Below are 24,616 nucleotides of genomic sequence, written 5' to 3'. Positions count from 1 at the left end.
AGTGTTTCTCGCACTGCTCCCGCCTTTAAACTAGATCATAATTATTGATTGGTGATGTGATTATGAATTAGATTTATTCAGGATTGTGTTTGGTGAATTTCCTCCTGTCCTGAGGCGAGAGCGGCGGCGCAGCAGGGACACGAGGGTGGGGCTGTCGATCTGAGGTGTCGGAGCCGTTTCTTTACCTTCTTCTTCTTCTGTCCTGACGGAGCGGCCCCTCCTCCTCTGCTGCTCGGCTCTGCGCCGTTCACACCTCCTCGCTGTCCCGTGTCTCCTCCTGCAGCTTCCAGCTGAACCTGAGCTTTGGGCTGCAGGTGTAAGTGTGTGACCTTTTGTGTGGAGCAGGTTGTCAGTGTAGCAGCAGGAGGTTGAGCCCCCCCTCCCCGTGTCTCCTCAGTAATTATCTGAAGCAGTGACTCATGTTATTAAAGAGGAGGTGAGGATTTTTCCTGCAGGGCGACACAGACTGTGACAGCTGGTCTCTGCTGTCAGCTCCTCCTCACGCTCTATTTTTAAATGATGATGATGATGATGATGATGATGATGATGAAGGTCTGGTCTCTCTCAGGCCCGGGAGCCTCAGGTGGCCAGTTCTCACGTGGTGACAGTTTCTGGTTTGATGCCCTCGTCCTCCTACAACTGCACCGTCACCAGCTTCAGCTACAGCACGCCCAGCAAACCTGCACACATCACCATCTCCACCAGCGGTAGGTGGCTCCGCCCACTGATGCTGCCCCTGCACCACAGGAGTGAGGTCACAAGGGATGAAAACACCTTCAAATTTAACATCTTCATTTCAAATGTGTCCATTAATTCTCCCTTAAAATCCTATTGAAGAGTATTTTAATTGTTACAGTAACAATAATAATTTTCATTATTATTCATGAGTAAATTAATGGAATTTTCATGTAAAAATTAGTTTAGAATTTAGATTCATTGTGATCATTTTTTCTACTTTGATTACTGTCAAACTAGTGTTGGTTGTTAGCCACTTCCTGTGGATGTTTCACATTAAAAGCTTACTGTGAAAGTGAGCCAATGTAAGGCTTTTAATGTGAAATGTCTGCGCAGGAAGTGTGTAGCTTAGAAACGATAGAACAAACAGCAAAGTAGAAGTGAAAGGACTGAAGGCAGCACTGACAGAACAGACAGGAAACAGAGGAGTCTCAGTGAAGTGTCTCCAAACATAAAGTAGAGAAATAAAATCCTGTCTGAAACCAAACGTCATGTGTCTGCAGCTAAAGAGATGAACCCGAGCGTGGCGGCGATCTCGGCTCTGGCCGTCCTCAGCATCCTGCTCATCAGTCTGCTGGTTCTGTTCCTGCTGGTTCTGCGCAAGAAGCACCTGCAGATGACCAGGTACGAACTCACCCATCATCATCATCATCATCATCATCATCATCATCATCATCCGTCTCTGCAGTTTCCACCAAACAAACATTTTATACAAACGTAATGTTTCATCGATTCACAAGTTTCTGAAACTTTAGTCTCATTTGTTCAGAGGTGAATATAATGAATCAGACTTCACCGTTTGTCTTTGTGTAGTTTTCACTCTTTAAAACATGTAAATGTAAAGAATCAGTTTTTCTAACAACCAGGTTCCAAACAGTGTTTCACATGTTTGACCACAGATTGAAAAGACAGATGTTTCTCTGACAGTTTCTCTGTATTAACATGGACATGGATGATGTTTGGCTTCTTCCTCTGAATCTACAAACTCCACATTTGTGTCATTAACAGTTTTGTATTTTCTAACGCTAACACTCTTAGCTCATGTTAACTGCCAACCTCAGAGCTGAGGTTGTGGGTTTGTGCTGCAGTTTTGCTTCAGGTGACTTTTTCTCCCTGAATTAAACAGCAAAAACAAATTTGTGTAATTTTCCAAAAAAAACATAAACGCTCTGAAAAATTTTCAATTTTCAGGAAAATTGAGTCAAAGTCTGAAGATTTCTTTTAAAAACAGAAATAAATCTTCATATTTAATGAGACACAACAAAATATTGAATTTAAAGTTTTGAGTTAGTTTCTCATCATTTGACTGAATCTGGTTCCACACATGTTGTGACTGTAAAGTTTTACCTGCAGGTTCACGTGTCACCTTCATGTTTCCTGCAAACTGTTGAACTGAGTTCATTTCATCAAGGCATCAAACTCTCATAAGTTTTCTGTTATTTTCTCCCTCATACTTGAAGTTCACTTCCTCTTTTTACTGATTCGTCATCAGATCTCTCTGACTTCCCCAAACTGCTCTGTGCTGTTCTCACCGCTCTGCTCCATGTGTGATGTGGTTGTCGGTGTTTTCTGTTTCAGGGAGTGTGGAGCAGAGACTTTTGTCAATTTCGCTTCATTCGAGAGAGACGGAAAACTTCCTTATAACTGGTAGGCCCCCCCTCATTGTTTGTTCATCTTCACATCTCTATGAAATGTGTGAACCACAGCTTCAGATGACAGGAGCTCGTCACTGCCCTGAGGCCTGAGAGGATGTTTGTGTCGCAGATTTCAGTACAGATCCAGTTCACACGTCCTCAGTTTGGACGTCAAAGCTGCAAACTCCCTCAAAAGACCCAACTGGAGGCAGCTTAGCAGCCCAACGGGGGGTGGGGGGGGCAGATTAGGGATTTGAACATGTAGCTACAGATTTTATCTGATCTGTGGCGCTTTAAGCAGCGAAGGCTACGATGATGGTGACGGTGATGATGAGCTCAGCCCCCCCTGTCTGCTTTGTTTGGACCAGCTGAAATTGGATGTTTGTTGATGATGAAAGTTCAGGTTCATCTCAGATTCAAGGACAAATCTTCAGACAGTTGTGTTAAATTCTACGAAACAAGCCCTTCTTTGAAAGGCAGAGGAGAGCTGCGTCTCCCGGGTGATACTGTGGAGCAGACTCAGTCCTTCACGTGTGATTCATGACAACCAATCAGAGGTGGAGATGTGTGATTAATATAACAGCTGAAAGACGGTCAGTTAAGGCAGAACCTTGGCTTCCATCTGCTGCTGTATTTGACTCCATCACTAAATGCACATGTCCATCAGAGTGTCTTCCTCTTAATGTGACGGTGGTTGTGTTTATGCTTTGACTGTGCATGTCAGCAGAGCAGTGTGGGTGTGAGGATCTCCACTGATGCAGATGAACGTGGGAAAAGATCAAACAAAGTTCTTTACACAACCATTTAAACACGTCAGGTACTTAAAACTTAAAAAAAAGAACTTTTGTTTAGTTGTTATATATGTGTTTTAACATCAGTGAAACTGTATTTTTACTAAAAGCACCAGTGTGGTGAACCTCACGGCTCCGTTCTGGATCCTCTTCTTTTCTTCAAGTAAACGTGTCGTAACTTCATCTGTGCAGACGAGAATCTCTGACGACCGTCACAGACTCTCCTCAGAATCCCACACTTAGTTTGTCAAACCCAGAATTTCTGTTGTTGGACAGATGGAAATGAAATTAGTGAATCAGTTCAGTGTTTATCTGCTTATCTGTGAACATTTTCTAAATTAAATCTAAGTCCCTGGTTTTCAGTAGTAAAACCAGTTTGAGATAACTGATGAAATGATTTTCTCTAAAACAAAAGAAAAAACAACAGCAGAACTTTGTTCAAAAGACTAAAAGGAATTGATTTAAATCAGGAGCTAAAAGATGGAGTTGATGGATCTGATCAGATGTTTTCAGTCTGAACCAGAGACGACCTGCGGTCTGGCAGGACCAGGTTCACACCACGTCAGCTGAAGAAGCATCTGCATCAGTGGGGTCACGACCCCAGCAACACAAGCGTTAATGAAATCATCAGGTTCGTTAAGGTGGCGTCACGTGGTCTGACGTCACCACCCAGTGACAAACTGTGGACTGTTTACACATGATCAGGGTCCTGGCTGAGTGTTGCATTGTGGGATGGGCTGGGAGGACACAGTGATGTCACAGACTCAGGCTGGAGGTTGTTTAAATGAGACAGAGCGGCCATTGATGTCCGGCAGCAGACAGACTCCTGTTGTCCTCCAGAGAGACAACGGGACACTTTCTGAACGGCTGCATGATGCATTAACTCTGTGTTCAGCACTAATGTGAAGCTCTCGACGCTCTGAGCCTCTTTACTAATGAAGCACCATGTTCTGTCCCCAACCTGTCGCCCCCTGGTGTCTGTTTCTCCTCATTTGTTCTTGTTTTATTTTTATTTGAACCCCCTTCAGGCGAAGAAGCCTCTTTGCCTTCCTTACCCTACTGCCATCCTGCCTTTGGACTGACTATCTTTTGGCTTTTTATATTAATCCTTGGTAAGTAAGCATTTGCTGGCCAGAAACACTGCACTTCAGGGGCATGTCTTATGGAGCCACAGCCCACAGTATTGAGCAGAGACACTGTTTTACTCTCCATTTGAACCAAGGTGACCTGAACCGATCAAATCTGGATCCAGAGTTCAGTTTGTCTGGTGTTATTCTAGAGTTTTCTGTTTTTCAACAAATTCCATGAAAAAATGGAACCCCCTGGTTGTACAGATGTGTTGAACCTTTAGACTCGTTTCAGGAGGCTGTTCTTTCCTCTTCCTCTTGGTTGAATATTTATACACGTTTCTATCTCGCTGCCGACCTTAGAAACGACACAGAAATCGCGCACTACTTTCAGCAGCGGATTAATACGCTAGAGCGAAAGCAATAAATCGTGTTTGACAGTTGAGAACGACTTTCTTTACCTGTCTTTACCTGCAGCTTTGAGTTTAAAAATCCTCATAAAGCCAGAGAAAGTCAGATGTCACTTGACTTGAGTCACCTGTCCTCCAAATTAGAAAAAAAATTCTGTGTCTCTAACTTCTGTCCACGACGACACAGCTTCAGATCGAATGTCTCCAACAGGACATCATTTTTCAGTGACTTCCAGAGATGTTGAAAATCTCTAACAAAATAAAACAGTTCTGATCCACTATTAAAGTCTCACAAAGTTCAAGCACAAAAATAACTTAATGTCAGAAAAAAACATAGTTTGGGTTAAAAATGATAATAACCAGGTTTGGATTTGGTCGTGGTTAAAAGAAACCAGTGGTGACTTTTTATTGGCCCATCCTTCACCCGACCTCCTCCCGCTGCCACTCAAACATAAACAGATGTTACTGGATATTTGCTGAAATGACTGATGCTGTCGTGGTCGACAGATGTGATTAATAATCAATCTGATATGATCCAGTTTGTCTCGTGTCATGACAGGAACATTTAACCCGAGGTTCCACAAGGCTCCACTTCAGGCCCTGCGTTGTTCTCCATTTGCATAAATGATTTACCAAACATCTGGAAACTGGTCGAACCACAGGTTTGTTCTGTCCCCACAGAAACCTGGATTTGACCTCATTAAGAAAACTGATTTTATGTTATCTGGGCTTTAACCAAAAACCTCAGGTATGAATATTTGTTCTGAAGCTTTAAAACTAGACATCAGTCATCCATAGATATAATATCAGACACCAGATTTCCAACATAATTTTTCTGAATAAATAACAAGGGTCCTAAAATGGAGCCTTGTGGAACCTCAGATTGAACGAGCAGTGACAGGAAGTGACATCATCAGGTTCTCAAATGTTCAGAAAACTCAGACTCATCTTTTTATTTGGGTCCAAATCAAAACCAGCGATGAGTGATAATCATGAGAATCACTCAGTGTTAGAGCTGAGGTGTGTGTGTGTGTGTGTGTGTGTGTGTGTGTGTGTGTGTGTGTGTTCAGAGTTGGGATTTGTTGATGAGGAGGAAAACAGAGAATAACACCAGACTGATTCTTCACCAGATCAGTTTCGGGGGAAACAGGAAGTCAGCAGACGATTTCTCTGACATGATGAGCTTTGTCTGCAATGCTGTGTCTGTGGTCGAACACTCAGAGTCACACTGAGTGTGTTTCTACTAACGTGTTGCATGTAGCATGATGCTAATTGTTATGCTAACTCTGGCTTTGCTCCATGTATGGTGTCTGCACGCTGTCTCTTTCTTTTCGTCTCGTTTGGATTCTGTAGCAGTCAGTGTGTAGAACCTCCTGTAGAACGGTTCCTGTATGTTCTATGTTCTGTGTTAGACTGTAGATGTTACAGTGCATGTTCCCAGTTACAGGTTTCTCACTGATTTGGTTTTACTGCCCCCAAACCTCCAGCTTTCCTCCCAGGTGATGTTTAAACACCTGAGACGTGAGCTGGGAGGAGTCGTGGGGCAGATGAACCAATCAGAGGCTCTGTGTGAAAACAGAAATGAGAGGAATGTGAATGTAGAAGCTCGAAGTGCCGGAGATGAAAGACTGTAAATGTATGAAGGCTGCATGTTTCAAGTGTCTGCAGAGAACAGCTTAGATTTCTGAGCATGATGTTTTATTCTTTACATTTCACTGTGATTTTGGGGTTCGACCAATGAACGGGTTTCACACTGGTCTTTATGGAAGCTGCCAATATTTAGGTGAAGTTGAAATTTTATTTTCCATTTGTGTGCTGTTGATGTGATAAAAATCAAACTTGTAAAAATTCATTTAAAAAGTTAAACAGAAACTAATTATCACTGTTTCTTTTGATGCTTGAAAATGAATTTTGGCTCATTTGTAATTAAATGAAATGAACATTTTGATAATGGTTAAAAAAAAAAAAGTCCAGTTTGCATTTTAAATTTTGAATTAAATTAATTAAAAATTGGGATTAACGTAATTTATGGTTAACTAGAATATAAAAGTTTAACATATTCTCTCTATACAAACAGGAAAACACAACTGGAAATCAAAATTTTTAATATGATTGAATAATTTCATTTTAATATTGGCAGCCACAGACGTATACACACATGAATAAATCCTTTACTGTCGTGTTACTATCAAAATAAAGTTTTAGACCTTTTAATTTTCACTCTTGTAAAAAACCCTGAAAAAAAACACAGAATATTTTAAAAAAGGCTTTTTTGAATCATCACATTTGACCAGATTCAGTCTGAAAATCTGAATCAGTGAAGCTTTAGAACTCAGGTCGGTCGAACCCTGACGTCTGCAGATGCGAGACGAATGGCTGAGTAAGAGAAACATCTGACAGTGATTTGTGATTTAGTCTTCCTGTAGTTACTGATGGAGGATGTCAGAAATCAACATGAGGAAATTTACATGTCTGTATTTTATAGGAGCAAGACAGCTTTAAAGAAACGGAAGCTAACAAGGTAACAAGACTAAATAACAACGTGGCTTTCAGTCTGTGGGCTTCATCATTTGGTGTTTTGGTTTCTTTGTGTATTTGTGTGTCTTTCTCTGCATGTGTGCTGCCATCGCACTAATACCAGCCTTCAGCCAGAAAACACAACATCTGAGCAGGTTAAAGACAAGGTGAAGCAGCAGCAGAGTGGAGCGTCCGACGGGAGGAAACTGAAGCTGAGAGCCAGTGGAAATATGGAAATATGACTCAGACATTTCTCAATGATAATGTAAATGCAGAACTGGAACCAGTCAGTCTCCACTTCAGTCTAATGTCCAGGCTGGTCCTCATCAGGTTTTTCTTTATGCCGAGTCTCCTGAAAGTCCACTGAAGAACATTTCTAACATTTTTCTTTTTCCACACAGATGTTTCAGACTCCATCTTCTCACTTGTCAAACTTTATTCAGTCTGTGAATTAGAAGGGTCAAATGACAGGAAAGGTCAAGGGTCATTCAAACCGACAGTGTTCGTCACGTTGAGATTTATGAGGTGTGAACATGATGTGTTGCTCCTGAGTTTCCTCCTCTGTGGTTTCAGCCCCGTGCAGCTCGACGACTTCGACGCCTACTTCAAAGAAATGAGCAAAGACTCTGCGTACAAGTTCTCCCTGCAGTTTGAGGTCTGGACCCACACAGTCACACAGATGTTCACAGCTGGACCTTCATGATGATGATGATGATGATGATTGATTATTGATTTTATTATTGTGAGCATCAGGTTAAAATAAAAAAAATAATGAAATGAAATCAAATCTGAGGTTCACAGCTTTTCAGAACAAAATATTATAACATATATATATATATATATATATAAAATATATAAACAATGCTTTGACGTGTGTCTGTAAAGTGAAGACTGATGTTTTATTGGACAGTGGGTTGTTGAACAGTTTTGCCATCGTCTCATTATGATGAGAAATATGTGACTTTAATAATAATAGTTATTATTATTATTGCTGCAGAACTGAACTGACTCCCGTGTTAGTGACGGTGCTGCTGTCTGCAGAACTTTTACACGTGTGGATGTTTTTCAGGAGCTGAAGAGCGTCGGCCTGGATCTGGCCCATGATGCAGCAGACCTGCCTGTCAACAGACCCAAGAACAGATACACCAACATCCTCCCATGTGAGTCCACTTCCTGTCAACAGAACACCACAACACCATCATATTGATATTTCATCACTGGCCTCAGTTGGATGTGAACGTGATGAAATCTTCTCTCCAGACGACTTCAGTCGAGTGAAGCTGATCTCGATGCACAACGACGAAGGTTCAGACTACATCAATGCCAACTACATCCCTGTGAGTGCACCTGTCCGAGCACGTCTCTCGACATCAGGATTTCACCAGAGAGATCTTAACATTCAGACTGAGCACAGATCAGGATCTCATTCTGACAGTTGTCCCATAATCACAGCTGTGGTCTCTTCTGGTTCCTTTTGTGATGCAACAGCTGAAACGTCAAAGCTACGCTCACACACTGTGCTTCTTACCTTCAGGGCTACAAACATGCTAAAGAGTACATCGCCACCCAGGGCCCGCTCCCCGAGACCCGCAATGATTTCTGGAAGATGGTCCTGCAGCAGAAGTCTCCCATCATCGTCATGCTCACGCAGTGTAACGAGCGCCGGAGGGTGAGGGTCCTCGCCGCTCAGCTTCCTGTCTCCACTCTGAAAAATGAACTCTGACTAATTTACACTAATTATCTTAATCTTAATAACAGTAAACTATTCAATATAAATACAAGTAAAAAAGAGGAAATATATTGCTATACTGTGAATACAGAAAAAATATGTAATATTACAATAAAATTCCAGAACATTTAAAAACCTTTTCTGTCTTTTAGCCAAAATCCAAACTAGAAATGTGTGAAATGATAAAGACGAGCAGATGATGTCAGATGTTGATTTCGCAGCTTGAGGCCGAACAAACGGAGCGGCTGGAGCGAAGCGTCTCCCGGCAACAGGAACAGCTGATGTGTTGTGTGTTTGCAGGTGAAGTGTGATCACTACTGGCCGTTCACAGACGAACCCGTCATGTACGGAGAGATCAGTGTGGAGATGCTCTCCGAGTCCGAGGCTCTGGAGTGGACCATCAGGAAGTTCAGACTGGGATACGTGAGTACAGTTTCCCAACCCGAGGCTCAGGGCCCCACACAGGGTCCTCCTGAAACTGTTGGAGCAGCTGCTCCCAGATCATTCTCCGCTCTGATCACTAGGAAAACTATTATTTCAATAAATGACTATTATCTCCTAATTATAGGAACATCAACAAAATCAATATAATATCAATATTTTACTTTGCTTTCCTCTGAGGCAGTTTCAGGTGCTGCAGTTCTGCTGCTGTTTGCAGAAGCTTCAGTCCGTCCTTAAGCTGGTTTTAAACTTGTTTGTGTGGGTGAGTGGTTGTGAGTCTGCCCTGCTGTCGCCCCCCCCAGGCTGACGAGACCCAGGACGTCCTCCACCTGAACTACACCTCGTGGCCGGACCACGGCGTCCCCACGGTCAACGCCATCGAGAGCATCCTGCAGTTCGTCAACATCGTCCGTCAGCAGGCCAACAGGACCAAAGACCCCGTCATCGTCCACTGCAGGTGAGGACCTGGTCTCTGGAGGCCGCTTCAGGTCAGAGGTCACAAACATCTGGACACACTGAGTAGCTGCTCCGGAGCTTTCGGTCGTACACGGTGATTTTCATGATGATCAGAATAAATTCAGGAAGTGGTCAGATTGATGATCTGTGAGGTTTGGAGCTCCACAGTTTTCACTCAGCTCTGTTCAGTCGACTGACGGAAACTGTCCTGAACCAATCAGAGACGCTGAGTCACAGAGCAGGAAGTCAGGTCACATCCTGACACTCAGAGCCATAAAGATTCAATTAGACAGATGATGTAATGTCCATTATGTCATAAACCTTCCTCCTGTTGTGGCCGGACGCTCGTTATGTGACTGTCTGTGCTCCTCAGCGCTGGAGTCGGCAGAACCGGGACCTTCATCGCTCTGGATCGTCTGATGCAGCACATCCGAGAACACGAGTTCGCCGACATCCTGGGGATGGTGTCCGAGATGAGGTCGCACCGTCTGTCCATGGTCCAGACCGAGGTGAAGACAGTGTTCACCTCTCTCTGTGCTGCCGGGAAACATCAGCAGCAGCTACTGTGCCTGTGGTTTGGTTTTCTGTAAATTAAAGGATCCAGTTTCAGGTTTTTCTGGGAAGTGAAACAGTGAAAATGCAGATGTGAGCAGACGGAGAGTCTGTGCCCGTGTAGAGATTTTAATTCACCGTGGATTCACTGAGATCACGTGTATTTGACCAGCTGCTGTTTCCTCTCTGCAGGAGCAGTACGTGTTCATCCATCAGTGCGTCCTGTTGATGTGGCAGAAGAAGAAGCAGCAGTCCATCACCTCTGATGTCATCTACGAGAACGCCAGCAAGACATAATGAGACTCCTCCAGACGTGAGTCAGTCTCCCCGAGTCTTCAGCCGGGTCAAGTTCCAGCTGTGGAGATGAGACTGAGTGGACACCAGCACAGATGTTACACTAAACCCTCCAGATGTTCTCAGATGTTCTCAGATGTTCTCAGATGTCACGTTCAAATAAAAACCACGTCTTGTGTCATGAGTGTGACGGTTGTCTCTCCTCCCTCCTCCTTGTCTTGCAGGCGTGAACGCGTCCTGCCTCCCGAGCTTCAGGCCTCCATCTCTGCAGAAGATTCGCTTCATCATCAGTATCAAAAGACTAATCGACACGAGAAAAATTAAATCCAGTTTTTGTTTGAATTGGTGTTAAAGCATGGGATGGAGTTTCGCCTTAAGGAGCCTTCACTGACTGCCCGACATGTTCGACCACGACCCTGCCCTCTGACCTGGACGGATCATGTCACCGTGGGGCGGGACGAGTGGCACCGAGCTCCGTCTGCTGATTGGATGTCTGCACTGTGTCCGGTGGAAGCGAGTCGGCAGTTTTTCATTTTATTTATGTTTTTAATCTCAGGAGTCGCTGAAAAACCAGCAAGCACACCGGCCTCTTCCTCCGCCTCTTCCTCCGCCCCTTTCTCCGCCTCCTCCAGTGTGAATCTGTGCTCCTGGCGCCGCTCACTGCCAAACCTGGGACACTGCACCGGAACATGTGGACCACCAGAACACCGACAGCTCCGACCAACTGCCAGGACGCAGCTCAAAGGTTCACGCAGCCCCAGCAAGCATTGGACAGACTGGAGACTGGAGCAACAATGAGCACAAACCGCAGGTTTTTAATCATCAGTCAGTCGCTGTTTTTTAACCAAACACTAAAAGCTGCTAAGTGCACGGTGGCTTGAGGTTCTCTCCCGACTTCACACGTTGTCAGATTTCTCCTTCTCACCTTTTAGAAAAATATCAGCTGCAGTTTGAACTCGCAGGAAGTTTCAGAATAAAAGCAGCTTCAGAATATTTTGCTCCTGGTTTCACTAAATGCTGCTCGACCACACTGAATGTTTGCTGGGTCTGCACAGCAACTAAAGGGCACAGGCCAGCGGGAGGGAACAGAGGCCCGTGGAGGACCGGGAGCTGCCGGGACCTCGACACCTCACACCCGCCCCTGAGGCCAGAGGAGCCCGGCCGGAGCCTCTCTGGGCCCGGACATGTCAAACAACATCTCAGTTCAAATCAACAAGATTCCACTTCCAACTTCATCTGTCCAGAAGTCTGCAGATGGGAGGTCGACCTCTTTAACCCAAAGTTTCACACTCGGTTCAGGATGCACAGGGTGTCGTCAAAATAAGAGCACAGTGCAAGTTAGAGGACTTTTCTCTCTGCTCCGTTCCCCTCAGTGTGATACACGTTTCTAATTTGACTGCCAGCGCCCAGTGAAACCTTTTTGTTCAGAGATGTTTGAGCCCAACCTTGTTTTAATGACCTACATTTCTGACAGATCAGTGTTTAATCCCCCGACTTTATTCTAATAATTAGAAAACTGATTTGTTCCGAGTCTGAAATTAAAATGAAAGAAAAAAGCTGTTTAATTATTTTGATGACACCTTGTATCTAATTTGTAGAAACATTTACGAAATTAACGAATGTTTGTAAAAAAGGAAAAAAAAACCTTCGATGTTGTGAAATGATCATCGAACACCTGAAGTCTGTACCTGTTCACCGTCCCGCCCCCAGAGGGCAGAGGTCAGATGTACTGTACATATTACTACTGCTGAACTCTTGTTTCTACTCATGACACAGTGATTCTTGTGGAAATGTTGCTTTAGAGGTTTGTTGTGTATGTGACTCGTTACCTGAGCTGGAGGTTCTGCGGGACACGGACCCGCCGGGAGCCCGGAGCCCGCAGCGGTTCACTCTTCACGGTTGTTTCTTGCTTAGTGTGTCGGTCGTTGGTGCCATTCTTGTACATTGTGTCACTTCGGATTTGAGGGATGATCTGACCCCGGATCAGTCACAGAGTTTTAATGTGTGTGTTAAAAATAAACTGTTGCAGTTACATGTGAAGTGTTGAAGTTTCATTTACAAACCATCAAAGTGTCTTTAAAAAAGAATTATTACTGGTACCAACATGTTTCAGCAGTTAGGTTAAAACACTCTGGGCCCTGATGCCTTATTTAATTTAAACTGCATTTATTAAGATAATAAACAATATATTTATTCCTAGAATTAGTTATGATCATTATGTGCAACACTCACATTTACAGGTATAACTATTAAAACTAGTACAACTATCTGATCTAAGAATAAGTCAAGATTTACTCACCTGGACATTTGATGCAGTTCTTCCTGTGACTAACATCTGATGCAGCGTCAGTAAAAACTTAGTGAGGACATGACAGTTTTCTGTAAAGGTTTTATTGCAGAACGAGCAGATTGAAATGGAAAAGGCACCATGAAAACTAAACACATACAAATGTTTTTCTGAGTGAATTTCTCGTAACTTTTCTTTCTGATTGGCTTCTAGAACTGTTCGGGTACAAGGACAGTTCACTACATACAGTAACTTTACTCTCATTAACAACAGTGATTACACATTAACTGTCAGATACTGAATCATTAGTGTTTTTACAGTGTTGTGCTACAACTCAGACAAAAACCTTTTCATTCATTTCAGTTTTCACTCGGCCAGTAAAACGGCCTGAAAATAAAACCAATACAATCAAAGCCACAGTGAGTCGAGAACGTACCAGCTGATCCTTGTACATCTTATATGCAGGCTTATTCACACACATACTTATTTTATATAGAACCTTTTCTCCAGCTACTGGATCACCTGGTGTTTCAGGCTTCTCAGTACAAACTGATCACAAACAGTCCTGTTGATGGATGAACAGCTGATGTTTGCAGATGAGTTTACTGTAAATTCTCAAATAAGAGCCATCAGTCCGATAATGGAAGAGTCTGGATAAGTTCATGACCCGCACGAACTAATCAGGTAAAAAACAGCTGGTTTTTTTGATCAGTGTTAATCCACCGGCAACTTCTCCACTACTTTGCTGTTTTTTTTCTCTTGAGCTGCGTTCAACACTTACTGAACATTTTTCACAGTAAGAGCCTCCCAGGAAAGGAAGGGATTATTCCCTTTGTGACCCTGGAGGACTTTTAATGTGAAACTTCTGGGCAGGAAGTGCTGACAGCAGTGTTTCAGTGTTTGAGCAGAGTGGAGTCTGACACGAGTTTCTACTGAACTGGAAAGAAAACAGATGAACATGGAGGCAGAACATTAAGCTCCAGGTCCTGTTTTCTCACAGTGAAGCCAGATGAGAATTTACAGTAACTATCAGCTTTTTATCATTTAGTCCCGTTAGTCATCTCACTCAGGTGATAACAGCACCCGTGTATTATCTTCACCTGTTAATGTTATTGACTCCAGTTCTCCACAGTGAAGCTGCAACTACAACTATTCTCATTTTCCTTCAGTAATTTCTGCACAAACTCGAGTTTGCAGCATCGACAGGTCTCAAAGTTTTTCTGCACTGGGTCCAAATCTAAAATCTGTCACATTCATTCATCTGATATTTTATCCACTGAGCTGCTGCGAGTTACTGAGGTTCGACTCCAGTCAACATTACCTGACCTGAGATCACCTCCGTCACTCTTCAGGATCCGCTCTTCACTACCTGGAGACGTGATGACGTGAGATGACCAACGGGACACGAGGCTACCTGTTGCTGTGGGCGGGGCCTAAAGAAAACACATTCATCATGTTTAAAGTGAGAATTGCTGAGTCAGCAGACATTCATTACAGTGTTTGGATGACCTTTGACCTCCTCAGGAAAAAAACTGAAGCAGTTTGCAGCTGTTAGAAAACGTTGGACTGTGTTTCTGAATCATGTCACAGGTTTGATTCTTCATTCGCCTCCTGCAGAGAAACTTCTACATTTTATTCATTATTGTGCAAAAACGCCGAATCTAACGTCGTCTTCAGTTATTGATTCTGTCACTGAATCTAAATCATGATGCTCAGAATGAGACAAAACTAATTTCACTTCTTTTGCTTTTTCAGTTGATCAGTTCTATCATTAATTAAGTTAATGAAATGTTTTGATAACCAGAAAATAACAAGGTTATACACTATGAATATTATAATTCTCTTGGCCCAAAAATCTGAAATGTACATTTATGTTTACTGAAATTAATAGAACAATATATTCAAGCAACATCATTAACTCTCAGCCCAGTTTGTGCCTCTCCAGTGTTTCCATCACAGCCTCACAGCTGCTCATCACCTGTGGACACTGAATATTATTTTGGAGGGACAAGGTCCCAACGATTAAGACTCTTCCACACAGAAAATGATCCTGTGGGAACAAACACAAGCTACAGATGTTAACATTTGATTTAACATTTGGATTTACGTCGCAGGAACCAGGAGATGTGGCTTCTGTCTCACTGTGCTGCCTTCAGGGTCCCGGCCTTCAGAAAAGCTCAGGTGTAACGACTGAGAGGCACAAACTGCGGCTGACGACCGGCCGCTGCTCCTCCTCACATTAATACTGAGAGACTTCACTTTGGAAAACGAGCTACTGAGCAGCTATCTTCACTCTTTACAAACACCAACAAAACTCTTCTGGTTGAGAAGAGAAAACAACATCCAGGGTCCCAGAAGTGTTCAGGTGATCCTCAGGTGAACCTCAGGTGAGCGTGGCAGGACGTGGTCCTCGGCTGCGTTTCTGTTTTACTCTCTACGGAGACGAGCTGAGGAGTTCCTGCCTGCGCCGCATGATCTCCACAAACTCAGCGTGGTCGGCCGCCGCCTGAGGATCAAGAGTGCGAGAAACAGCGGCTGCAGTTTGAAAAAAAATAAGAAATAAAGCAAAGCGGGGGGGGGGGGAGTTCAGTGGGTGCTGCCTTCGTCAAAAGACTCCACCCCTGAATCACAGGTGCTGGCTGCCAGTTTCTCCTGCCGCCTCCTCATGATCTCCTGGAGCTCAGAGCCTGAACTCTTCTGGAGACAGAGACAGGAAGAGATGGAGGAAACGAAGCAGAGACAGAAACAATCAGCTGGTTAGAAAACGTGAAAACTCAGTGAAGTGAACACTCTGATCTCAGGAGACTCTCGAGGAACCGTCACCACTTTATCGTGTCAGAGATTTTCCTTCAGGTTATTTTTAAAACCTGCTACAATGTTCAAATAAGTTTATTTTGAAGGGGAAAGACGTGTTTCCTGTGCGTCAGGTGTGACCTCTGTGAACACCTGTACATTCACACTGTTGTTGAGTGACAGCTGCATCTTTTAATCACCAGCAAACTGTGAATGAAACCACAGTGACTGTTCAGGTCTTCAGCTCCGAGCGGTCCTCAGCCCAGACTGTGGGTGAACGGGTGAACGGGTGAATGTGGTCAATGTGGTTTCCTTTGTAAAGCTCTGAGTGGTCGATGAGACTAGAAAGGTGCAGCTGTTCAGGTGGCACCACCTCTGCACCATCCCGGCGACAGTTCGACTTCCTAACAGCCTCTCTGCTGCTGTTACACCCCCCTGGTATTGTCATTGGTCAACACCACCTCTGTATCCTCCGTCACCTGTGCACAGCTGCTGGACACGTGTTCACCTTCGGTCACGACAGTGTGATGTCAGATGTTACTGACGGAGGCGGGTTTGAAACCCTGTGTGGATTCTCAGCTGATTTCTCGGACCCTGTCGGTCCCTCCAGAGTCTCCCCTCCGCCTGTTGCTGCCTCTGAAGCGACTGAGCATCTACTGAGCTGTTCTGCTGTCGCTGTGCTCCTGGAGATCAGGAGATTCCATCAGAGGAAATCTCCTGCTGCTGGCTGTGGTTATATGAGTTCTTGTTTTTACAGCGTCTGATGTGAACTCCATGTAAACGCAGCCAGGCCTGAACCGCCCTCGGGAAGCTGCTGCTGCTGCTGCTGCGGAGAGCACCAGGATGAAAATATCTACAGTGTGAGTGTGATGCATGCTGGGTAACAGACGTCTAACACTGGTCACACAAAGATCTGCTGGAGCCGTTTACTGAGGGTCTGAGCTTGGTCCAGTTCGACTTTAAATAAACCGACGACAGATTAGTGTCGATGCTGAAAGACATCAGCAGATCAACAGATAGAATAAAACATTAGATGCATAATTAAATGAATGAATAATAATTCACGTCTTAAATTTAAAAGTTAATTTATTTTAAAAAATAGAAGTACAAAATAAATATTTATCTCCTGATAATGTAATTGATTCATTTCATTGTTCCTTTAATAATTCATGTGTTTGTTTCGGTTCAGGTGTCGTCAGCGTCTTTGTGCAACCAGCTGCAGGTGTGAAGGTGGTTTTCAGGTAAAATCCTCAAAATGCTGGAACGTGACATAAATGAGAGGAAAATGAAGTCTTTTTACAACCTGGGTTCAGTTGTCATTTAGGCATCAATCATCCATGATGGTGAAATATCATCACAACTGATGGAAAAATAACTAAAATACGACCCGGTTGTAAAAAAACTAAAATCTTTTGATCTACAGTTTATGGTTGTTTTGTAAATGGTTGCAGCCATTTGGAACAGTTAGCTTAGCTTTGAGTAGCAATCAGCTAACACACACAGAACTCATTCCAGCCAATACGATCTACATCCTGGTCTCTACAGGGTCAGAGGGCACACAGGTGAGGGTCAGGGTTCAACAGGAAGTAGAACATTCTGGAGCTGGTTCATTCAGGGAGTTTAAGGAGGACTTACTATATTTAACAGCCATAGCAGGAAGACAAATACCGGCGCTACCTTAAAATGCTGCTGAACATGAAACGACCGGACTCGTTCTGGAAGCCAGATTCAGAAATGATAACAACTGAGACGTGAAGAGGACTCGTTGGTCCCTGATCAAGACCCGAGTCAGGACGGGGAAGTCCTGAATCAAGTCTCAAAACACAAAGTCCAAAGTCCCAAGAGAAGCAACGTGATTGGCTGCTGTTGGGTTGGTTGGAGTCCCAGTGAAGTCATGACTCGTTACCGTTATAGTTGGAGTCTTTTTGTGTTTGTCAAGTAAATGATCAGATTCATGATTCAGGTTCCAGTCATGTGACTGAAGGAGTTCAGGGCTTAGTGTTGTTGCTGTGAATCTGGCGACAGAACGAAGCCACAAACATGTTGATGTGATGACGGTACCTTAATGAATGTGGGAACAGAAGATCAAAGGAGGGTCAGAAGAAAACCTGCAGGTGGAAACAGACACCACACACCAGACCTTGCCAGAGTTGGGGATAGAAAGTTTAAGACAGAAAAGACCCTGAACAGACCTTAATCCTCCAGACAAACACACAGAGTCCTGCAGGAATCAGGGTCCAGTCACTGATCTCAGTCCCTCAAACTAAGGATGATGAGTTCACACACACATTCAGTTTAAAACTTCTCCACAGGACAGAACATCCCTGAACAAACTGCACCTCAACAGCTCTAACAGGAAGTCTAACGAGTTCAGGAAGATTTGGGTCAGTGATGTCAGATTAAATCCCTGTGACAGAAGTAAAACCTGCGCTGACGACAAACTAAACAATTATTTTTACACAAGTAGTTTTCTGTGTCTTTGTTTGCTTGGAAATGACAGTAACTCCTCAGGTTAATGAAAAAAGGAGCCAGAGGAGTCGATGCAGTGATTCTAGAGGTTTGGAGGTTTTTCATGCTGTGGTTGAAAATGACTCGTCTGTTTGCTTATGTTTGTCTGATGAACCAATCAGCTGGAAGCTCTCTGATGACCTGTAGCCTCAGATAAAACCCACACAACGTCCAACAACTGACTGAACCATCTTCTAACCTGATCAGCGTCCGAAGGAAGAAAACTCTTCATCAATAACCATCAACATCAAGAACTAACTAAACTGCAGGTTGAAGTTTTAATCAGCTGCTGTGTCGACGGCGACACCCACCTCCAGCGCCGCCTTCTGGACGGTGACCTGACTGTAGACTCGAGCGCCGTCGTCGGGACAAACCGTCTTCAGCTCCTCTTTGTTGAGAGAGAACAGCTGAGCTCCGGTCAGAACGCCGAGGCTGGTGATGGTGCTGCACACAGGAAACACCAGACGTGAGTGTGTGAGACCCTCACCTGGACAGGTGTCAGGGAGGAAGGCGTGTCTGTGATTCACTGGATGAGGACGTTAACAATGGCAAATGAACAGAATGAAGCTGCTCAGGTGAAGCTCTGGGTTTGAGTTTCAGTTAAACTGTGACGATGGAGCCCGACGCTCCACATCAGTGACGACACAAGAACTGAAACTGAGCCTTAAACGCTCTGAACTGACCTGTACAGCAGAGTTTGTACAGTGATGATAATAATGTGATAATATTAATAAACTGTGACACAGGTGATAACTGATCAGTTGTGTCATAATCAGTGAGATTCTGTGGATTTTTTGAAGCTTGTGTCTGAACAGAGAGAAACAGAGTTACAATCATAAAACTGATATAAGACACAAAATCTAAATATTCAGAATATCATAAGTCTGACTTCAGACCATCCCATAATTTAAACCTCTTCTGTCATCATTTAAAGTGGAAACCAGACTCACACTGGGCTGAAGCCCTTGGCCTCTAACCAGGCTCTGACGTCGTCAGGTGAGGAGTCGTAGGTGATGCTGACGGACGGCAGGCTGCCGCTGCGAGAGGTCGCCTGAAACTTCTTCTGAGCGCTGCGGCCCAGAGTCAGTCTGTGCATCAGCTCGTCCTGAACCTCCTCCATGTTGGATTTCCTGCCTGCAGAGAGGACGAGGAGCAGCCAGGAAACACATCACTGCACAGACCGTGGTCACATGACCAGCTGGAGACAGCAGAGCAACAACTCTGAGGTTTCCACTGTAAAGTCCCAACAGTTGTAACGATACAAGTCAGAACTTAAGGAGAGAAGTCAGAGGAACTTTCTGAGAACAGGATCTTTAGATGTTTGCTGAGTGTTTTCTGTCGACTCACGGTTGAAGGCCGCAGGTCTCTGGTTGGTGTGGTCCCTCATAGCGACGCTGCCGTTGTCGCTGGACGTGCTGCTGTTCTGGCGGCTGACCGTGCTGCTGCTTGCGGCGGCCGGTTTGGCGGGCTCTGCGGCCGGAGGGGGCAGTGGTGGTGTGGGGAGCCTGGCGGGGGCCGGAAGGGGCGGCGTGGGGGCCGGAGGCATCGGAGTTGCTACGGGTTTAGTGGGGATGTAGTCGGTCCTCGTGGTCTGCTTCTGAGAGGGGACAGGTTTATCTGAGTGGACTGAGTGGACACAGACACGTCTTCTCTGGTCAGAGACTCTGAACTAACATTTGTCTTTTACCTCGTTCAATTCCCCCAGTAGTTGCTGCCGACGTTAAAAAACATAAAACAAAGATGGTGAAAGGTTTTACTCACAACACCAGAAACTGACTGCAGGAAATCTACTGTGATTTATCAAATTTAATTTATGTAAAGGGCCGAGCATCTACATGACTGAACTACAAACCCTAGAGAAACTCTTAAAGGAACAGGCCCTGCTGAACGGGTCCTGTTTGAACCATGAACCAGTTCAGTCCACCAGCTGAGACTCACAGTGGATTATTTCTGTGGGACTGTTCCTTTAAGATCCACAGCAAAGAAAACACTGCAGACTGAACTCAGTCCTCCTCCTACCTTGAACAACTCAAACTCCTTCTTTGGCATCATGAGCTTTAATCATCAAAAACAAAACCACACGAGCAGATGAGACGTGATTCAACACCAACGACCACAGCTGAGCTACAGTTAGCATTAGCATTAGCATTACTTTGAACCGCTGCCTCTTACCTGTATGGTGTGGCTGTAGATGGGCTCTCCTCGGCCGGAGATGTCCACGGCTTTGGTCGTCTCCAGGATGTTGTTTGGCACGTAGCCGGACGCCCCGCAGCCGTTCTGAACCTTCCACCACTGCTTCCTGTCATCAAGAACCTGAGAGACCAGATCCAGGGACAGAGACTCTGAATGAGGCTGAACTCCAGCTGGTTTATACACAGTCTCCAGCAGCTTTTACATGTTTTAACTTTTAAATAATTTGGGGGAAAAAGTTTAAACCAGTTTAAACCAGTGAAGAAGTCAAATGGAAAAAAATTAAACGTTTGTGATGACTTTGTAAAATATACAGAAAATTGTACAGAGTTGGTTGGTCAATAATTTGAATAATTGAATAACTTTCTTTATGAAGATACAAAATGAAATGTGAGCATTAAAACGGATTAAAACACAAACCTCGACCACCTCGTCTTTGAGGACCGACAGCTCCGTGTTGTTTCTTGCCACAAAGTCATATTTTGATTTGGCAAACAGTTTAGTTTGGCCTCTGCTGTCAGCATCAAAACCTCTGAAACACATCGACCAGACATCACAGCAACACTGATCACAACCGATCACACTGACAGGAAAAACACAACATGCAGCAGGAATCATGGAGAAAAACTAAAAGTGTCCAAACTCTACAAAAACAACAAATACAGTCAACACAACATGTGAACAGGATTTTATAATAATTTCCAATTAAGGACCAAAATAAAAGAGGAATGTGTGTTTTATGTCTACGATGTTACGGCCGTGGAGAAGTGTCCCAACTTTATATCAGATACTGAAACTGGAAACTGAAGTCTGAAGATGTGAGTCAGAGGAAATTCAGTTTTCAAATCAGATAATAAGAGTCAGTGGAGACATTCAAAGAACGTTAGGTTTGGCTCTTTTCTCTCAGATTTTTCATGTTTTTTTTAACAGAAAATCACCAAAACCCAGAAGAAAGAGATGATAAGAAACAAACATCCAGTTAGAAAGAGGAACTAAAGCCAGTTTAGCAGTTAAAAGGTTTTTTTATGGAAGATGAAGAATTCAAACAAATACTATGAATAAATGATTATTATTGTTGTGATTATTCATGTATAAGTAATTGTTTCATAATGTCTGTCCAGTAAAAATGTTTAACAACAAAATTAATTAAACATTGATTATTAATTTTCATCTCAGTTATGAAAATGTATTCATCTGTTTATTATTTCTTATTTATTTACTTAAGTATTTATTTAATTTTCAATTCAATTCAATTTTATTTGTATAGCGCCAAATCATAATATACATTATCTCAAGACACTTTACAGGGTCAGGTCAAGACCTTACTTTGTTACAGAATAAACCCAACAGTTCCCACAAAGAGCAGCACTTGGTGACAGGGGGGGAGGAAAAACTCCCCATTTACAGATTTATTCTTTGATCTACTGCTTTATTTATGAATGAACAGATGAATAATTCTCATTTGATGAGCAGTAAAGTGGGAGCAGTTCTCCAGGGCGTGGCGACGTGACCTCACAGTTACCGGTCTACACGGCGGCTGACGGCCTGTTTAAACGCAGCCACAGCTGTGTCCTGATCCAGGATCTGCATGCGTTTGTAGGAGGTGTTGGAGAAGGCGTACCCGTCTGCAGGAGGGAACCTCTGCAGCGCTGCCTGCTGCACAAACACAAACACAACAGTGAGTAAAACTGGAACAGACCGGTTTAATGTGAGGTGGCACAGATACAGACGTGGGTCCAGACCTCCTGGGCCAGTCTGGTCTTCAGCTCCTCTTGTCTCTGGACCTCGACGCTGGAGAGACTCTCGGCCAGCTGAACCAGCTCCTGCTCTCGACTCGAGGTCACCGCCGGGAACGCCGACGGCTCCCAGCCGTCACGAAACCTCAGCACACAGGGAGGAAAGTAATGATCCTTCGGCCACTCCAACCTGGAGACGCAGTTCACAAAACACAGACACTAACTTCAGGAGGCCGACGATACAGCGAGGAGATAAAAAAAGATTATTTCATCATCATCGAGAACCAGGAACCATCATCCAGAAGAAGCACACAGAGACAGATCCAAGAGATCTACCTTGAAATCATTCACTGAAGAAGAAAGGTAGACATGTTAATGATTAACTGATATTGATTGTTAACGAGGCCAAGGGTCGATCCCTTATTGTGAGTAACAAGTCAGTTCTGGTTCCAAGCTTCTGGACTCTGATCTGCAGGTCAGAGGCACAGCAGGTCCAGGACCAGTGAGTCCAGGACGCTGAATATTTGTACATCGTGTTTGTGGGTCGTCTCACCTGCATTTGGTCCATCCGTCTCCCAGGGCGACCCACAGGTGTCTCTCCTCTGCCGTTCCTGAGGAGTGAAGGAAGTCTATGGCCTCCCTGGTCAGCAGAGGAACCACGACGCTGCGAGCCAGGTCCACGCTGCCGGAGGCCTGGATCACCTGAGGACAGGCGGGTCAGACCAGGTCAAACACACGTGTATGTCCACACATCTTCAAGAGCAAAGTGTGGAGTAAATGAACAGAGGTGACGCTGTGTCTGACCATCCTGAGAGGACTGAAGAGGAAATGAACCAGGTCCACAGCGCTGGGGTTCTGGATGTGGTCCTTCAGCTTCCCCTGCAGATCAGATCAGACACTGTCAACAACACACGTCATTCTCCACATCTGGAACATCTGGACCGTGACGACGACGCTCGTACCAGCTGGTTGAAGGCGTGTTTGAACTTCTGCAGACAGTCGACAAACTCGTCCTCAGTGGGAGGTTTGGAGCGCAGAGTTAGGACACCCTCTGGTGGACAGATCACAGACAACTCTCACCGAACACGTGGAAAACGACTTTTATTAAAGTCTGAGGCACAAAAATATGATTCAGGTGAAAAAGTGAAAAGAAATTAAGTGAAAAAAAGAAACAGAAACACTTGCAAAGTAAAATAAAAAGTTGGTGAATGTAAATGAAATGTTCCCAATTTATGATGACAGACTGAAACTATTAAAGCCTGTAAAACACAGGGTTACAAAACATAATAATAATGATAATGATAATAATGATAATAACAATAATAATAATAATAATAATAATAATAATAATAGGTGACATGCACAAGTAACTAGTTAAACTGGATATACTCATTCATAAATATCTATTACGACTTATTTGAGGCCAATTAAAAATATTTACAGTACAGAGAATTTGGTTTTTCAGTTTCAGTTCATTATCCTGCAGAAATTCTTCATCAGCTTCAACAAATCAATAATTGTCTTTATATTTTCTCAAGATCCTGTGACAACTGGAAATAAAACATCGAGTCTTAATGATAATTTAGTTCATTTTCTGTTGAGTGTGTGTTTGGTTTATTATATATATATATATATATATATATATATATATATATATATATATATATATATATATATATATATATATATATATATATATATATATATATATATATATATATATATATAAAAAAAACACCCACATCTCTCTCTCACACACACACACACACACACACACACACACACACACACACACACACACACACACACAGAGGAGGAAGCTCGGATTCACAGAACATCTGCAGTGACCTGAATGCAACATTAAACCAGTTTCTTATTAACTGTGAACATCACGTTGCTTTGTGAGTTTTGGGCCATAAATGATTTTTCACGTCGTCATGGAGAAGTTAAAGAACCACCACAGTGATCAGAGGTCAGCTGAGGTACGACCTGAACCCGCCCTCACCTCCTGGACCTTTCTTCTTGCCCTTCTTGGTCTTCTTCCTCTTTGAGAGCTCGTTAAAAGCCTCGGCAGCCTTTTGAAGTTTGGTGACAAAGAACTCGATGTCGTCCAGGATGTGGTTCAGGATTTGCTGTAAAAATAAAAGGTTGTTTCATTGTGACTGGAAAACGTCAGTTTCTAATAACCTGTGATGAATGAGACATAATGAAGCTTCTCCTCCAAACATGTGGAGGTTTTAATGCCTCATGTCACCTTCAGCTTCGTCCTCAACGTGACATTTATTCAGACTTTAATGATTAAACCTAAACTAACAGAGCAGAGCTCACTTCTCCGCAGCCTCTCAGTTTCCTTTATGTAAGCAGATTTTTCTTCCAAAGCTTCCAAACTCTGATTACACTGAAATAAAACGACATTCTTCAATCAGCTTAAATCTTTGATCTATTGTCCCGTGAACTTGAGTGACCTCAGATTTAA

At 43.7% G+C, this 24,616-nt stretch overlaps 2 protein-coding genes across 17 annotated transcripts in view; one reads left to right on the top strand and one right to left on the bottom strand.

Moving 5' to 3' along the window:
* Positions 1-11,520, top strand: part of ptpro (protein tyrosine phosphatase receptor type O) — a 35,840-nt gene extending 24,320 nt beyond the window's left edge. The window contains exons 14-27 of one of the 4 annotated variants that reach the window (XM_071502733.1): positions 569-707; positions 1,239-1,359; positions 2,314-2,382; positions 4,189-4,272; positions 7,123-7,158; positions 7,728-7,809; positions 8,224-8,314; positions 8,415-8,491; positions 8,689-8,823; positions 9,184-9,306; positions 9,627-9,781; positions 10,154-10,289; positions 10,525-10,645; positions 10,851-11,520. In XM_071502733.1, the coding sequence (XP_071358834.1) occupies positions 569-707; positions 1,239-1,359; positions 2,314-2,382; positions 4,189-4,272; positions 7,123-7,158; positions 7,728-7,809; positions 8,224-8,314; positions 8,415-8,491; positions 8,689-8,823; positions 9,184-9,306; positions 9,627-9,781; positions 10,154-10,289; positions 10,525-10,629 (1,353 nt within the window). In that variant the 3' untranslated portion in view covers positions 10,630-10,645; positions 10,851-11,520. The remainder of the gene's footprint in view (positions 1-568; positions 708-1,238; positions 1,360-2,313; positions 2,383-4,188; positions 4,273-7,122; positions 7,159-7,727; positions 7,810-8,223; positions 8,315-8,414; positions 8,492-8,688; positions 8,824-9,183; positions 9,307-9,626; positions 9,782-10,153; positions 10,290-10,524; positions 10,646-10,850) is intronic. The other 3 variants (XM_071502735.1, XM_071502734.1, XM_071502736.1) reach the window with 3 other exon arrangements.
* Positions 11,521-13,001: 1,481 nt separating this feature from the next.
* The window catches only part of eps8a (EGFR pathway substrate 8a, signaling adaptor), a 30,696-nt gene continuing 19,081 nt past the window's right edge, over positions 13,002-24,616 (bottom strand). For 6 of the 13 annotated variants that reach the window (XM_071502719.1, XM_071502718.1, XM_071502722.1 and 3 more), the window contains 12 exons: positions 24,146-24,272; positions 23,103-23,191; positions 22,945-23,019; positions 22,694-22,842; positions 22,147-22,330; positions 21,927-22,060; positions 20,825-20,936; positions 20,387-20,527; positions 19,562-19,811; positions 19,165-19,348; positions 18,526-18,658; positions 13,002-15,610 (listed from right to left, as the gene is read on the bottom strand). In XM_071502719.1, coding sequence (XP_071358820.1) covers positions 15,500-15,610; positions 18,526-18,658; positions 19,165-19,348; positions 19,562-19,811; positions 20,387-20,527; positions 20,825-20,936; positions 21,927-22,060; positions 22,147-22,330; positions 22,694-22,842; positions 22,945-23,019; positions 23,103-23,191; positions 24,146-24,272 — 1,689 coding nt within the window. In that variant the 3' untranslated portion in view covers positions 13,002-15,499. Of the gene's footprint in view, positions 15,611-18,525; positions 18,659-19,164; positions 19,349-19,561; positions 19,812-19,868; positions 19,926-20,386; positions 20,528-20,824; positions 20,937-21,926; positions 22,061-22,146; positions 22,331-22,693; positions 22,843-22,944; positions 23,020-23,102; positions 23,192-24,145; positions 24,273-24,616 lie in introns of those variants that run through there. The other 7 variants (XM_071502727.1, XM_071502726.1, XM_071502728.1 and 4 more) reach the window with 5 other exon arrangements.

This window comes from Trachinotus anak, unplaced genomic scaffold (genome assembly GCF_046630095.1).
Source record: "Trachinotus anak isolate AG129_WGS33_773 ecotype Australia unplaced genomic scaffold, CSIRO_AGI_Tana_v1 ptg000018l, whole genome shotgun sequence".
In the NCBI taxonomy this organism is placed as follows: Eukaryota; Metazoa; Chordata; class Actinopteri; order Carangiformes; family Carangidae; genus Trachinotus; species Trachinotus anak.
This window is presented reverse-complemented; position numbering and strand designations above follow the sequence as displayed.